This window comes from Rattus norvegicus, chromosome 13 (assembly GCF_021556685.1).
Source record: "Rattus norvegicus strain SHRSP/BbbUtx chromosome 13, alternate assembly SHRSP_T2T, whole genome shotgun sequence".
NCBI lineage: Eukaryota > Metazoa > Chordata > Mammalia > Rodentia > Muridae > Rattus > Rattus norvegicus.
The window spans coordinates 107,344,949-107,361,849 of NC_141546.1; the positions used below are offsets into that span (position 1 = coordinate 107,344,949).

At 42.9% G+C, this 16,901-nt stretch overlaps 2 protein-coding genes across 16 annotated transcripts in view; one reads left to right on the forward strand and one right to left on the reverse strand.

The window, feature by feature from the left end:
* Window positions 1-16,330, forward strand: part of LOC148001892 (uncharacterized) — a 53,193-nt gene extending 36,863 nt beyond the window's left edge. For 5 of the 7 annotated variants that reach the window (XR_015636306.1, XR_015636308.1, XR_015636310.1 and 2 more), the window contains 3 exons: window positions 12,099-12,194; window positions 13,036-13,098; window positions 13,413-16,330. Coding sequence is in view for 2 of the 7 variants with exons in the window: in XM_087582016.1 (XP_087438142.1) it covers window positions 12,099-12,194; window positions 13,036-13,060 (121 nt within the window). In the remaining 5 variants the exon portion in view is untranslated. The remainder of the gene's footprint in view (window positions 1-12,098; window positions 12,195-13,035; window positions 13,099-13,412) is intronic. The other 2 variants (XR_015636312.1, XM_087582017.1) reach the window with 2 other exon arrangements.
* The window catches only part of Hsd11b1 (hydroxysteroid 11-beta dehydrogenase 1), a 70,191-nt gene that overhangs the window by 26,483 nt on the left and 26,807 nt on the right, over window positions 1-16,901 (reverse strand). The window lies entirely within an intron of this gene.

The window sequence follows — 16,901 nt, forward strand, 5'->3', positions numbered from 1 at the left end:
AAGACTTCTTAGAATTTAATGAAAATGAAGGTACAACATACCCAAACTTATGGGACACAATGAAAGCTATGCTAAGAGGAAAACTCATAGCTCTGAGTGCCTGCAGAAACAGGAGAGAGCATATATCAGCAGCCTGACAGCACACCTAAAACCTCTAGAACAAAAAGAAGCAAATACACCCAGGAGGAGTAGAAGGCAGGAAATAATCAAACTCAGAGCTGAAATCAACCAAGTAGAAACAAAAAGGACCATAGAAAGAATCAACAGAACCAAAAGTTGGTTCTTTGAGAAAATCAACAATATAGATAAACCCTTAGCCAGACTAACGAGAGGAAACAGAGAGTGTGTCCAAATTAACAAAATCAGAAATGAAAAGGGAGACATAACTACAGAATCAGAGGAAATTAAAAAAATTATCAGATCCTACTACAAAAGCCTATATTCAACAAAACTTGAAAATCTGCAGGAAATGGACAATTTCCTAGACAGATACCAGGTACCGAAGTTAAATCAGGAAGAGATAAACCATTTAAACAACCCCATAACTCCTAAGGAAATAGAAGCAGTCATTAAAGGACTCCAAACCAAAAAGAGCCCAGGTCCAGATGGGTTCAGTGCAGAATTCTATCAGACCTTCATAGAAGACCTCATACCAATACTATCCAAACTATTCCACAAAATTGAAACAGATGGAGTGCTACCGAATTCCTTCTATAAATCCACAATTACTCTTATACCTAAACCACACAAAGACCCAACAAAGAAAGAGAACTTCAGACCAATTTCCCTTATGAATATTGACCCAAAAATACTCAATAAAATTCTGGCAAACCGAATCCTAGAGCACTTCAAAACAATCATCCACCAGGATCAAGTAGGCTTCATCCCAGGCATGCAGGGATGGTTTAATATACGGAAAACCATCAATGTAATCCACTATATAAACAAACTGCAAGATAAAAACCACATGATCATTTCATTAGATGCTGAGAAAGCATTTGACAAAATTCAACACCCCTTCATGATAAAAGCCCTGGAAAGAATATGAATTCAAGGCCCATACCTAAACATAGTAAAAGCCACACACAGCAAACCAGTAGCTAACATTAAACTAAATGGAGAGAAACTTGAAGTAATCCCACTAAAATCAGGGACTAGACAAGGCTGCCCACTCTCTCCCTAGTTATTCAATATAGTTCTTGAAGTTCTAGCCAGAGCAATCAGACAATAAAAGGAGATCAAAGGGATACAGATTGGAAAAGAAGAAGTCAAAATATCACTATTTGCAGATGATATGATAGTATATTTAAGTGATCCCAAAAGTTCCACCAGAGAACTACTAAAGCTGATAAACACCTTCAACAAAGTGGCTGGGTATAAAATTAACTCAAATAAATCAGTAGCCTTCCTCTACACAAAAGAGAAACAAGCCGAGAAAGAAATTAGGGAAACGACACCCTTCATAATAGTCCCAAATAATATAAAATACCTTGGTGTGACTTTAACCAAGCAAGTGAAAGATGTGTATGATAAGAACTTCAAGCCTCTGAAGAAAGAAACTGAAGAATATCTCAGAAGATGGAAAGGTCTCCCATGCTCATGGATTGGCAGGATTAATATAGTAAAAATAGCCATTTTACCAAAAGCAATCTACAGATTCAATACAATCCCCATCAAAATACCAATCCAATTCTTCAGAGAGTTAGACAAAACAATTTGCAAATTCATCTAGAATAACAAAAAACCCAGGATAGCTAAAACTATCTTCAACAATAAAAGGACTTCAGGGGGAATCACTATCCCTGAACTCAAGCAGTATTACAGAGCAATAGTGATAAAAACTGCATGGTATTGGTACAGAGACAGACAGATAGACCAGTGGAATAGAATTGAAGACCCAGAAATGAACCCACACACCTATGGTCCCTTGATTTTTGACAAAGGAGCCAAAACCATCCAATGGAAAAAAGATAGCATTTTCAGCAAATGGTGCTGGTTCAACTGGAGGTCAGCATGTAGAAGAAAGCAGATTGATCCATGCTTATCACCCTGTACAAAGCTTAAGTCCAAGTGGATCAAGGACCTCCACATCAAACCAGACACACTCAAACTAATAGAAGAAAAAGTGGGGAAGCATCTCGAACACATGGGCACTGGAGAAATTTTCCTGAACAAAACACCAATGGCTTATGCTCTAAGATCAAGAATCGACAAATGGGATCTCATAAAACTGCAAAGATTCTGTAAGGCAAAGGACACTGTTGCTAGGACAAACCAGCAACCAACCAATTGGGAAAAGATCTTTACCAATCCGACCACTGATAGAGGGCTTATATCCAAAATATACAAAGAACTCAAGAAGTTAGACTGCAGGGAGACAAATAACCCTACTAAAAAATGGGGTTGAAAGGGGTTGGGGATTTAGCTCAGTGGTAGAGTGCTTGCCTAGCAAGTGCAAGGCCCTGGGTTCGGTCCCAGCTCTGAAAAAAAAAAAAGAAAAAAAATGGGGTTCAGAGCTAAACAAAGAATTCACAGCTGAAGAATGCCGTATGGCTGAGAAACACCTAAAGAAATGTTCAACATCTTTAGTCATAAGGGAAATGCAAATCAAAACAACACTGAGATTTCACCTCACACCAGTGAGAATGGCTAAGATCAAAAACTCAGGTGACAGCAAATGCTGGTGAGGATGTGGAGAAAGAGGAACACTCCTCCATTGCTGGTGGGACTGCAGACTGGTACAACCATTCTGGAAATCAGTCTGGAGGCTCCTCAGAAAATTGGACATTGAACTACCTGAGGACTCAGCTATACCTCTCTTGGGCATATACCCAAAAGATACCCCAACATATAACAAAGACACATGCTCCACTATGTTCATAGCAGCCTTATTTATAATAGCCAGAAACTGGAAAGAACCCAGATGCCCTTCAACAGAGGAATGGATACAGAAAATCTGGTACATCTACACAATGGAATATTACTCAGCCATCAAAAACAATGGCTTTATGAAATTCATAGGCAAATAGATGGAACTGGAAAATATCATTCTGAGTGAGGTAACTCAATCACAGAAAAACACACATGGTATGCACTCATTGATAAGTGGATATTAACCCAAATGCTTGAATTACCCTAGATGCACAGAACACAGAACACTCAAGGATGACTAAAATGCGAATGCTTCACTCCTTCTTTAAAAGGGGAACAAGAATACCCTTGGGAGGGGATAGGGAGGCAAAGTTTAGAACAGAGGCAGAAGGAACACCCATTCAGAGCCTGTCCCACATGTGGCCCATACATATACAGCCACCAAACTAGATAAGATGGATGAAGCAAAGAAGTGCAGGCCGACAGGCACCGGATGTAGATCTCTCCTGAGAGACACAGCCAGAATACAGCAAATACATAGGTGAATGCCATCATTAAACCACTGAACTGAGAACGGGGCCCCCGTTGAAGGAATCTTAGAAAGGACTGAAAGAGCTTGAAGGAGCTCGAGACCCCATATGAACAACAATGCCAACCAACCAGAGCCTCCAGGGACTAAGCCACTGCCCAAAGATTATACATGGACTGACCCTGGGCTCCAACCTCATAGGTAGTAATGAATAGCCTAGTAAGAGCACCAGTGGAAGGGGAAGCCCTTGGTCCTGCCAAGACTGAACCCCCAGTGAACGTGATTGTTGGGGGTACGGTGGTAATGGGGGGAGGATGGGGAGGGGAACACCCATATAGAAGGGGAGTGGGAGGGGTTAGGGGGATGTTGGCCTAGGAACCGGAAAGTGAATAACAATTGAAATGTAAATAAGAAATACCCAAGTTAATAAAGATGAAAAAAAAATATGGGCTTTAGAGAAGGTGGTCTGGTTATAAATTCTAAGTATGGTATTGCTTGGCTGCAATTTGTGGATAATTATTGAGCTGAAATAGCCATGTAATACATGTAGCAGAGACTCTGACTCATCCAGAGAATGCTGTTGTTGTCAACAGAATTAGTATTCAAATCTCCAAGAAATGTATGAGCTATTCAAAAGTCATGTTGGGACAAATAGCTAATTACTTAGGGGAACAAAAAAAAAAGTCACTCTAAGAAATGAATTCAAACTGTAATGTGGGAAGTAAGATGTCCAATAAGAGAAGGGTGAGTGAATTCTCATCTCAGGAGACAATTCAGGAGAACAGGCACACTCAATGAAAGGAAGGATAGGAGGACAGATGTAAAACTTGAAAAATAGCCAGGTGCTGGAAACACCCACCTTGCCCCTTTTGCAAGCAGGAGTTTCCAGGAAACCCCCTCTTCTAGCCTTAGAAGGCTGTCCAGGCACAGGCAGTGTGCATACCAGCTTGAACACATGCCACGCCTTTTTTTTTCAAGAAATTGAAATAAATAACAAAAGGATTCCAATTACTGCCACTTGGTTTTGAGTGGAAAGGTTACATAAGGCTAGGGCTGAGAGATCCACTTCCAGGCAGGAAAAGGGTAAGTCAGCAGAGGCTGCTGCACTTGCAGAAGGCAGCAGACAGTGGTGTGGAGCAGAGCACCCCAGAAGCTGAGCTTAAGCAGGGGCTAACTTTCCTTAAAGCTTGTCGTATGTCTTGTTTTAAAGTTCAAAGGCTGAATAATTGCTCAGGGTTGAAAGGTCAGTGGAAAAAACCAAGATTCAGATCTGTTTTTAGTGGCCCACACTCTTATGCTCAGATTACCTGTCCTCTACAGTTGCCTCTATTTTTCTTTTATTATTATCATTGTCATTGCTGGGCTTCTCCTCTTTGTACTCACATTGCCCAGGAATCATGTGTCAAATCTGACTCCAGTCCCATAGTGTTGGTAAATGCCTCTTTGATCTGATGTTTAAGCCCTAGATAGGCAAACTTTATGACTACAGTACTATTTTTACTTTCAGTCTGACAGACGAAGGTGTCCGCAGACAGGCTTGTGACTCCTAGCCCTTTAGATCTGCTTCCCAGGGTGCTTTAACAAATCAGTCAGCCCAGGCATGATGACATCACAGCCCAGTCCAGTGGTTCTCAACCTAATGGCTCCTAATGCAGCGAACCCCAGCCATGAAACTATTTCTTTGCGACTTCATAACTGTAATTTTGCTACTGTTATGAACGTAATGTAAATGTCTTATGTGCAGGATATCTGATAAGCAGTCTGAAATACACTGCTAGGGAACTTCTCACCCACAACCCTTACCAGTGTGACTGATATCACACAGACATGCCCAGAGGCTCATCTCCCAGGTAATTCTAGATTCTATCAAGACAACTACTAACATTTACCATCACATGTGGTATAAGGTGCTTTTAAACATCAATATATATATATATATATACATACACACACACACACACACACATATATATATATATATATATATATATATATATATATATACAGAATTATTAAGCAGGGGTCGAATCAGGGCAGCTGGAGCACAGGGGAAAAGAAGCAAGGTGAGCAACATCACAGCCTCTCCCTACCCTTGGGAAGTTAGAAGCACCTGGGAAACCAACGTTATTATTTCTGCACTTAGAAAGATAAAAAGCCTCACTTTAAGGTCAGCTTAATTACAGAGAGGAAACCCTTGATTTTCAGAGCTTCAGTCCCCTCCACCCCCCAGAGATTCTTGATTTAGGAATTGCTGTTAATGATTGTGAGCCAGAGTCCCATAAAAGAAGAAAATCTGGGGCAGATTACAAAGCAGGAAAAAGAAGACAACCTCCTGGCCCCCAGCACATTCTAGCACAACCTCGGGCATTTAATTAAAGTCTGTTTCCTGTCCTAGGAACTATTCTTAAACATTTTCCCACATGACACACCACATAAACCGCACATGGTGGCATACATGTGACCCCAGTACTCTGGAACGAGATAAGGAGGACAGGGTTTCAAGGTGCTCCTCAGCGACACAGCACACCCAAGGCTTCTCTGGGTCACACAGGACCTCTTTCAAAAGAAAATGAAAGGAACTGGATTTTCAAAGGAGTTTGTCCTTCCAAGCTTTTGGAAACGTTGCAATATGTTACTAGATGCAAATGTGGAAGTTCTGGCACACAAACTGATTAGCATTGTGTGGGAAAGTCTTTTGCTAAAGTTAAGCGGCACATCTTGACATTTTAACTAGCCAAGTGAGAGCATTCCTGAGACAGGAAGCAGGGAGAAAAGGGTTGAGTCATGTCAGAGTCACCAAGTCACTCACATGTTCTGGGAAGGATAGGTTCCCACAGAACAGGGTTGGGTGGGCAGGAGAGGAAAGGGTCACCTTGTTCTCAACGTCATCCCATAGGAGCTACTAGTCCAAGTGCCAGTCAAACACCTGCCAGGATCAGAACCTCATCAACAGAGGTAATTTGTAAAGAGATTGTCCTGATATGCTTGGAGCAGTTGTAACAGCGAGGGGCTGAGAAGCCCATAAGCGTTAGGCTCAAGGTCAATTTCTAGTTAACACAGAAGCAGGGCATATATGCCGATGATAGAGCTTCAGTGACTATATTTTCTAAAGCAAAATACGGGACAAAGAGTCTGACATGTCCGAATGCAAATGTGATCGAAAAATGGGACAGAATGTTCGATTAGAACTATCCCCAAAACGCTGGATTCCAGCCAATGCAGAGTAGCCAGAGCTGGGGAGCTGGCAGACAGGCTGTGTACTCAGACTTGTTAGCGGAACACCAGAGGTCAAAGGGAGGCTTGGGGTGCAGGGTCTAGGATTTATAACTCAGGCAGTGGAAACATGGGAGACTTCAAGCGAGAACTTGCCTAAACGGTGAAGCCGTTCCTTTGCCTGGGTCCCTCTAAAAGTCTGAAGAACAGCAGGAGTGCAGCTTTTTGGTCTAGGTTGCTGTGTTTGTTTTGGTGTTTGGAGTATTCAATTAAAGCAGTTGAAGATGCGCCTTTGAAATGGAAGTCATTTGAAAATCCAGCAAGGAAGCTGATATGGAGAGGACAGAGCAAAACACACCTGGAAACCACTGGGGATTGGAGTGTTGACCACAGGGATCACCAAGGAGTCTAGAAGGAAACCCCCAAAGAATTTACCACCACATCTCCCACTTCACTTGGTTCCTAGGGCGAATACCTTTTTTCTTTTGAAATAATTTCAAACTTTTAGCAAAGTTGAAAGAGTGTGACACAAGATTTTTTTTTTCTCCAAGTCCCCTTTTAGACAGGGTCCCATATACTTCAGACTGGCCTCAAACGATTATGTACTGGACTCTTGAACTCTTGATTCCCCTTCTTCACTCCCAAGTGCTGAGATGATAGGTGTGCATCACCACTCGTGGCCTCCGTGGGCCTTTTGAGAGTAATCCCAGTAACTGCGGTTAGGGCTAACGCCATATCCTGTCACCTTGAATACTCCAGAGTCCATTCCTTCCGCAGAGGCACATTATCCTGATTGGTCTCACTCCAAGCATGACAACGGAGTCCTTCATTCAACTCTTAGGGCTTCTGGAATAACTATAACAAGGTGGGTAGTTTAAGCTAGCAGAGACTTATTCTCACAGCTGTGGACCGGAGATGTGTGAAATCCGGGAAATCATTTTCTCTTTAAATGCTCCAAGAGAGGATTCTTCCTGGATGCCAGCATTGCTGACGGAACCCCTGCTCTAGTCTGTGACCGGATGTTCATATGGCTTCTTTTCCTCTATATTTGGTCCAGTGTCTCTCATATTGGATTTAGTACTCAAGTGGGTAATCCAGGGTGATTCTATCTCAAGAGCCTTCATTCAATTAAACCTGAAAAGAGCCTTCTAAACAAGATTATGTCTATAGGATTCGGATGTCTTTCCAGGGGCCACCATCCAACCCCACTACAGGAATGCTAATGGGTTCTTGCTCTATAACCTGCTGATGGCCAATGGAGTGTGGATGCTTGTCTCTACCATACCCTTTAGAGCAGAGGCACCCCAGAGAACATGAGTTACATTGCATGTTGGGACTTGTTAGTCCACTTGTCTTTGAAATAATTCCCCAGTCCGTCATGGAAGTTTATTGGCACTGGTGGGAAGTGTAAGTGCGTATCTGGTACCAGCCAATGTGCCGTGACCGGCTCCTGCCATACACAAAGAGCCGATGGCTCAACGTTTACAGATTTTGCAAACAGCCCATGGCAATCATGGGACTATTTACACTATAGAAATGCTACCAATCAGGTTTATAAAAAGTTTCCTTTCTGGGGAGCTGGCCATTGGACACACACCACACACTTATCTCGACAGTTCTGCCATTTGGATTTGTCTGATAAACCTGGCATGATTTGGTTTGAACTATTCAGTTCTGGTAGTCTCAGGAGTAACTCTATGTTCTTCATATCCAATCCCACCAGATCCATATGTGTGTGTGTGTGTGTGTGTGTGTGTGTGTGTTCCAGTCCATTCTGTGGCTGGTGATGTTAATCACAGGTCACTGGGCTCAGGAGGAGCAACACTGAGATTGCTCTATTGTGGAGCTATTCTTTCTCCCTGTAATCAATAATTATGTTAAGTGAGTTATTTCAAAAGTATATTAACCATCCTTAAACACAGTTCAGTGGCAACAGGCACTTTTTTTTTGTTGTTGTTGTGCAATAGCCTTCTACCACCATCTCCAGAACAGTTTTTATGTTGCAGACTGAACTCTACACCCATTAAACAGTGAGTTCCATTTTTTGCCTCCCCTGGGCCCGGCTTCCACTATTGATATTTTAGTACCTCAGTCCTTATTCTGTTTGCTGCCTCGTGGTGTTAAGTCAGGATTTCCTCCTTGTTGGGACCACATACTATCCTGCTGTGCCTGTGAATTCTCATCTGCCTGTTGTGGATACTTGGGTTCCTCTTATGCTTCAGCTGTTTTCAAATCTCTCTCTGAGACTGATTCTAACTCTTAGTATCTACCCAGGAGTAGAGTCACAGGATTATGTGGCAATGCTCTTTTTAAATGTTTTGAGGACTGGCTGTGTCCTTTCCCCTGACACAGCTGTACAATTTTACATCCCCCCTCCTACTATACAGGGTTTCCTTTTTTTCCCCTGCATTTCTCTCCCTTCTTCTTTCTCTCTTCCTTCCCCTCATTCTTTCTCTTTCTGTCTTCCTTCCTTCTTGCCTGTCATAATAGCAACATGCTAATGGGTGTGGGTTGGTTCTTCCTCACCTTTGGGGTTTCCCTAATAATTAGAGATGTTGAACATCTTTGCATGTTTCCATTGGGCACTCGAATATCTTCTTTGGGGAAGTATCTTTTCAAGTTCTTTGGCCAATTTGAATTCACTGTTTTGATCGTTTGTTTGTTTGTTTGTTTGTTTGGTGTGTGTGTGTGTGTGTGTGTGTGTGTGTGTGTGTTTGAGTAGGTGGCACTGAGATTATATAAATGCCCTGTTTCTTATTAAACCTTTAGCCTCTGGTTTTGACATTCATTAATGTGTCCTGGATGAATGATTACTGTGATGGTTGCTGACTGGCGATTCTCCAGTGTCCTTTTCTTTTCTGTTTATCATTTTTGACCGTCCACTGCATGGGGGAGATGCCTCCTCTCTCCATTTGTTTATTCGAGGGATTATATAATCATGAACTCATTGTTTTCTATGGCGTTTAATAGACTGTAATCCATTTATTATGGTAATTTTAATGCTGCAGTAGCCCCAGCTAGGGCTAGTGGAATCCTTTTGAAGTTAGCCTCTGTACGTCTATTATTCTTTGACCATTTCTTTACTCACTGACAAAACACGATTTCTAAGCTCGCTTGCTCTTCTTTCCTTTATTCCCTTTCTCCAGTACTGGGGATCTTGCCTGGGGCCTTCAGAACCAGGCAAGCTCTGTGTGGCTAAGATGTAGACTCAGGAGCCTCTTCTACTTCCTGTCTCTGCCCTGGACCTGCTGTTTTTAGAGGTCCTTTTAGTGGCATTGAGAAACAAGATTGGTGGCTGTAAGAGGAGTAAATGTTTGTGTTCATGTGTGTGTGTGTGTGTGTGTGTGTGTGTGTGTGTGTGTGTGTGTGTGTGTGTGTGAGAGGGGGGGGGGGGAGAGGGGGGTGGGGGTGGGGGTGTGAGTGCCATGCCCATGTTTGTAAAGGTCAGAGGACAATTTATGGAGTCAGTTTTCACTTTCTGCCTTAATTTGCAGGACTGACTGAACTTGGGTCTTTAGGCTTACATGGCAAGGGCTTTGCTCATGTCTCCTTGGCCCTACCATGCAGCATTTCTTAAAAGAATGTTTTCAAGTCACCGTCACCAGTTGCCAACCTCTCTGATCTTCTAAGAGTATCTTATCAATCTTGTACCAGATAGAGTCAAGGTTTCAGCAGCATGGGTCATCACATCTGTGTGAAGATTCCTTTGGCCTTAGTTGTTTTGCTGGTGAAATCTGTTTCACATTCTCAGTAACAAAGTGTTCAGAGCCTCATGTGCTTCTGGGTATTATCTTTCATTTCCCATAAATCCTTGGCTAGAAACGAGACTGAGGCTAATCCTGTATAATCAATATTTGCTTCATTGATTTTTCTGTTTCTACCGGGGTACTCAGAGTCTATGTATTTCTATCACTGCAGTATAGCTGATGCTTGTTTTAAGGATGAATCCTGGTATAATTTTAAAATTTTCCATATACCAGTCAGTTATAATTAAACACTAAGCACATAACTGAGTTTGAAGTGGTAGCGGCAGGAACAGCTGTAGATGTGTCTGCATGGAGAGCTGACAAGCACTGGTTGTCCCAGTAAGACCGAGGTTTCATTCAGATAACCCTGTCCCAGCAGAGTCTTTACTTCGCTCTGAAACTTTCCAGGCCAGCCTTTCATCATCTGCAGTTCTTAGTGTTCTTATCTTCTGAGTTCCCGCAACAGAACACCAAAAATCCAGCCCCAAATACGCTACAGCATTCTCAGCCCATCGTTTTGAAGCCCTTCATCTTACAGGGTGTAGCCCGTCATCCAGGGAAGTCAGGGCAGAAACTCAAGGCAGGAACAGACGAAGGGGCCATGGAGGAGTGCTGCTTATTGGTTTGCTCTTCATGGCTTACCTAGCCTGCTTTCTTAACCACACCAGCTCAGGGGTGGTACCACTCACACCAATCAGCAAGCAAGAAAACGCCCCACAGGCTTGCCCACAAGGCAGTCTGGTGGGGGCATTCTCTCAACTGAGGTGCCCTCTTCTCAAATTACTCCCCTTGTGTCAAGTTGCTACAAATGTAGCTGGGACGCTGTCTGTACCTTCCCACCCCCATTCCTAAATGAAACTCAAATTATGGCAACTAACTTTTTTTTTTTAGCTTCAAAACAACAAGTTCTAAAAATGTTGCTGACTTTGCAAGTTGTGAGGTTAATGTCCTGAGTTGTAGTGTTCTGTCAGTTTCTTTATAGCACTGGAGGTGCTCCCTGTGGTTGTAGAAGGTGCTCCCTGTGTCTGTAAAAGATGCTCATTGTGATTGTAGAGGCTTCAAGGCAACCCTTGACTGCTTTTTGCGGCATTGACACACCCTTCCTTTTCACTGTGTGCACACCATTACTTTCATATCATAGAAACAGCTTTAGAAGTTGATGGCATTGCTTCTTCTTTTGCCCTTGCCTTCTCTTCTCAATCTTTGACGAGAAGTTCATCTCAGAATTCACTTTTCCTCTCTGTGCTCCCTTTTTGAGGACAGTCTTATTTTACAGCATACGTTTGGTTGAGAGACTCGGGAGCCAGATTCTAAACCTAAATATGCATCTGTGTTAAGTCTAAATCAGGCACATGCATCTTCCCTCTTTAAGTCTTAGTTTTCTATCCGTGTGCTTGCTGGTAGCATCATCACACTCCTCACCCATGAGGAAGAAGTTGACATTTTCACCTAGAAGTGGCCAGCAGTGAGGCAGCTCCGAGGGTTTCAGCTCCACTACCCTTGAGTTTATTTTCACCTTGAACCGCATTATGTTTCAGAGCAGAGCCCACACCCTGCCTCCACCTCCCAAGGTCTGGGATTACGGGAATGTGTGTCACCATGTCAGGTCACCCAGCCTTGCAAAGAGAAAACTTGAAGCAGTCGTCATGGATAATATTATGTTGTCCTCAACCTGAAGAAATTGTTACTATTTTCATCAGAGAGGCTTTCTGAGTTCATATCTCTATGTCTCCTTTTAGGGGCAGATTAAACATGGAACGATTCATCGGATACTACCTCAATCCTTCAGGACTCACCCAAGTCATTGTCTTAAAGCTACAGCACCTCCTGGAGGCGTAGGTTCCTGGCGAGGCTCACGCTCACCCCCTTGGCATTCTTCAGCCCCCGTAGATGTCATAGCTACACATGTACCTCACTTTTTATGTTTCTAGCCTTCACAACACTCCAATTCCAGAACACCCCATAAATGAATTACTTCTGGGTTAATTGGATTGAAGGGTAAATGGGAACATTTTCTTAGTGCGATCAGAACAGGTTGGATGAGGGGTAAAGATGGGTTCCTACCCTGGGCCCTTTCACATCTATCTTCGGACTTCCACCTGAAAGCCGTAATACCAGAGCTGAAGGAGATTAACATCTGTACATCCCTGTCTTTATGCCAAACGTTACGGAGATTCTGAATCCTGCTAGTTGATCTGTGCAGTTGAGAAACCTGTTTTTTTCCCCTCCCTCTTTATAATGTTAAATGCTTAAGTTCAGTTTAGACCACACAGGCAGCCCTCAGCTGACATGAAGGTTACAGTCCAACAAGTGATTTCATTCTCACTAATGTCCTACCAGCTTAGGGAATATTTAACCTTGACAGTGTGCCTGAAGTATTGTACAACCGCATAATCACTGCTGAAATCTCTGTAGATGGTTGAGTAAGCCAGAGAACAAATGCATTCGGATAGGATGGAAAATTAGATTTGTCTATCCATCCATCCATCCATCCATCCATCCATCCATCCATCCACCCACCCATCCATCCATCCATCCATCCATCTAGAGGATCTTTTAAAAGTTGGTCTTTTAAAAATTAACAGTTAGGGGTCTTTGAAAGAGAGAGAGGTCTGAGTGTTTAGAGGCTATTGACAAGGTTCTGTGTTCTTTCAGTGTATTTTCCTTTTGATCTAGGAAACCCAGTCCTTTATTACCATGAATAGTTTCCTTGATAAGGAAGAACTTCCATCTACCCAGGTATGTGTCCTTTGTTCTATGGTTAGGATTATTGGGATTTTAGGGAGGTGGGGAGACAGACAGACAGACAAACAGACACACTCACACAGCTTCTGAGGGTGACCTCTCACAATGCAGTTAAGACAGAGGATTTGTTTAAATTTCTCTGGTGCTGGTTGAAAAGACTTCCTGTGACATGGGAGTAGATGGAGTTAGGGAGGAGGAGGGAGGGTAGGCTCGTCACTGACTCCTTGGAGGGGACCGCACATTGAGGAGGGTTGGGAAAACTGCATAGGTACTCAGTTCCTATACCATGCATGTGACCAACACAACAGGTCGTGGTTATGGAGCCCATAGAACTGGAGGACTCAAAAGTAGAATCAGCTCTACTGCCTGTGATGGTATATGCTCAGCCAAGGGAGTGTCACTATTGGAAGGAGTATTGGCCCTCTTGGAGTAGGTGTGTCACTGTGGGCATGGGCTTTAATACCCTCATCCTAGCTGCCTGGAAGCCAGTATTCTGCCAGAAGCCTTCAGATGAAGATGTAGAATTAGAACTCTCAGCTCCTCCTGCACCATGCCTGCCTGAATGCTGCCATGCTCCTGCCTTGATGATGATGGACTGAACCTCTGGACCTTTAAGCCAGCCCCAATGAAATGTTGTCCTCATAAAAGTTGCCTTGGTCATGGTGTCTGTTCACAGCAATAAAACCCTAAGAAACCATTTAAAATGAAACATAGAAGACCCATTTTAACTAAGGGCTGATGGGCTTTTTCTCAGATATTTTCTTTAAATCCAGTGATTTTGTTTATTAAAAGTAAAATTCAAGCACTAGCATCTTGTTTTAGAAATACCAACTGGGCCTTTCCCCCCTCTTTCTTCTTTTCTTTTTTCTTTTTCTTTTAATTTTCTTCCTTCCTTCTTTCCTTCCTTCCTTCCTTCCTTCCTTCCTTCCTCTCTCTCTTTCTCTCTCTCTTTCTTTCTTTCTTTCTTTCTTTCTTTCTTTCTTTCTTTCTTTCTTTCTTTCTTTCTTTCTTTCTTTCTTGTTTTTTGAGATAAAGTCTCCATTTATAACCCAGAATGTCCTGGAGCTCATGGCAATCCTCCTGCCTCAGTGTCCTGAGTGCTAGGATTTACAGACATGCTTGGATCATTTTCTGCTCTTACATGTTGTTTGGCATGGATGGCATAGAAAGGAGTAATTCAGCAACATTTGTGCTCTTTTATTGAAGGAGGACCACTGATAATTAGTTTTGAATATAGACTAGATCCCATCTGTTGCCCACTATGGCTGAAGGCTACAGGTTTCAGGGTTTGTCCTTCATTTTCTATAGCTAGAATTCAGTTATCACATCAAGCCTTCTTGGATAGACAGACAAATATAGCACTGTAGGACTGGTGGTCCTAACACAGTTGGTTTTCAGACAGCTTCATAGGGTATGGCTCTCCTATCAGCCTTGGCTGCCTACTCTAGGTTGGTCATAGGAGAAAATGAATTTAGATTTGCTTAAGGCATGATAATTTAGTTTTAATTATAGAAGCTAACTATGTGAAAGACAAGAACTTGTTCCATAGGGCCAGGAAAGGCGCTGGGTTGTGGCACAAGCATTGGTATCATCCCTGAGAGAGCTAAGGAGGTGGCCAAGCTTGAGGAAGACAGAGTATAAACCCTCTGTGAAGTGTGAAACCCAGAAATGCAAATAAAGAATTGCTCCATGTTGTAACCCAGCAAAAAAGTCCAATGCATTGTAAGTGATCACAACTCTAACTCAGTATGTTTTTTCTGACCTTAGGGACAGTTTGCTATTTAGTGTCCCATGTTTGTGAGATTCATATTTTTAAAAGTAAAGACTAATGGATGTACTTCCTGATTGCTGAAAAGAAGACAGCAGGGTTGGGGAGATGACTCAGTCATAAAAGTATGTGCCATTCAAGCATGTACTTGATTTCAGGCCTACTACATTAAAACAAAAAGCCAGGAATACATTGAATAGGATAGGAAGAGACAGGAGGATCTCTGAGGCATGTTGGCCAGCCAGTGTAGCCAAGTTAGTGGACTCCAGGATCTGACAAGAGACCCTGTCTCCAAAATCAACTAAGGCAGAGAACGATTGGAGAAGGCACATGGTGTTAGCCTCTGGTAAACCATATTCACAACCACATACATAAATGCTACACACGTGCACAAATAGAAAAATATATAAAAAAGTTGTGCCTGAAAGCAAAAGGGCTGAACTCTAGGCTACACACATGACAGATACAGGGAGAGCCACACAACTCAATTTCTGCCTCCCAGACCCTATACAATTTAGTGTCATTCCATAGGTCCCCAAAATGTATAGGAACATAGGCTATCAGAATCCCATCAGATCCTTAGGGACTATGGTAAGCCTTGCTCCCTCTAAGCACATTTAGATCATGCACATTATAAAAGTTAAATTCTCTAGGCAAAGGTGAAGGAGCTTTTGATTGGACTGCATGTCTTGGTTCATCAGAAGTCATTAAAACCACCCACACTGTGACCGGTGTACAGGTTTTGGCCAATGCAGGGGATTCACTGGGGATGTGCCCAGCACCCTCCCACTCAGTATGCATCTGGAAGCTCTCTTTGGCTTTCAGCTCAGCACGTCTGAGGCTGAGGAGGGGCCAGTGCCTGTGCTGCCTGGAAGCACAGGGGTGAATATCAATCACCCTGCTGGCCGGTGGCACAGACACACTGTCCCTTTATCCAGTCACCACAGAGGCCTTTCCTGCACCAGAAGGGAGAACACTTTAGCACATCTATGGCCGTATTCATTTCAAGGAGAACTGACATTTGTGAAGTATTTAACAGTTCAGAGGTCATTTATGATTGCTATTTTTATACCCCAAGAACTAAGTTTGTAAGGCTGATTTATATTCCTGTGCTCTGACTTTCCAACCACATCTTTGCTAATCAGCTAATGTGTAGGACTTCTCTGGAGAGCCTTGGTGGTGTCTTTGGGTGGTGCCAGCATGTAGAACATGGGGGAGGGGAGGGGACGCACTACCTCCCTCTGTGCTACAGAACTCTATCCCTGAGAGAGTTTCTTTGCTCATATTTCTACCTAGTTGGTTGCTTCAATTTTATTTTTTTTTTGTTATGTTTTGTTTGTTTTTGAGACTGGTTCTTACTATATAGATCAGACTGACCTGAAACTTGTTATATAAACCAGCATGCTCTTGTGCTCACCTCTGCCTTCCAAGTGGTGGAATTAAAAGGTCATGTATCACTAAGCTCAGTCTGAATTTCACTTTTAATGCTACAAATTGATATTTAGAAGAATGCCCTCAGTATATATTGCTGTCCCTGTCCCCTCTCCCACACAGTACTGGGGATTAACACCAGGGTGGATATTGGCTAGGCAATGGGTCTAGTGCTGTGCCATACCCTTGAGCAGTGGTTCTCAGCCTGTGGGTCTCGACCCCTTTGGGGGGCCGGATGATCCTTTCACAGGGGTAGAATATCGGGTAACCTGCATAGCAGATATTCACATTACGATTCGTATCAGGAGCTAATACATAGTTATGAAGTAGCAATGAAATACTGTTATGGTTGGGGTCACCACAACATGAGGAACTGTATTAAAGAGTCACAGAGTTGGGAAGGTTGAGAACCACTGCCCTAGAGCAATTTCCCTGTCCATTGTTATTATTTAGTTCCTTTTCCCCAGTCAACCATCCTACTGTATGTCCTTAAGGCATTCGATTCTTATTTCTGCTTTCGAATCCACTGACCCTGTGGCTCTTGGTTGTGATAGAAGCAAAGTCTTTTCTGTCCATTGTGACCATGTCGCTCCTGTGA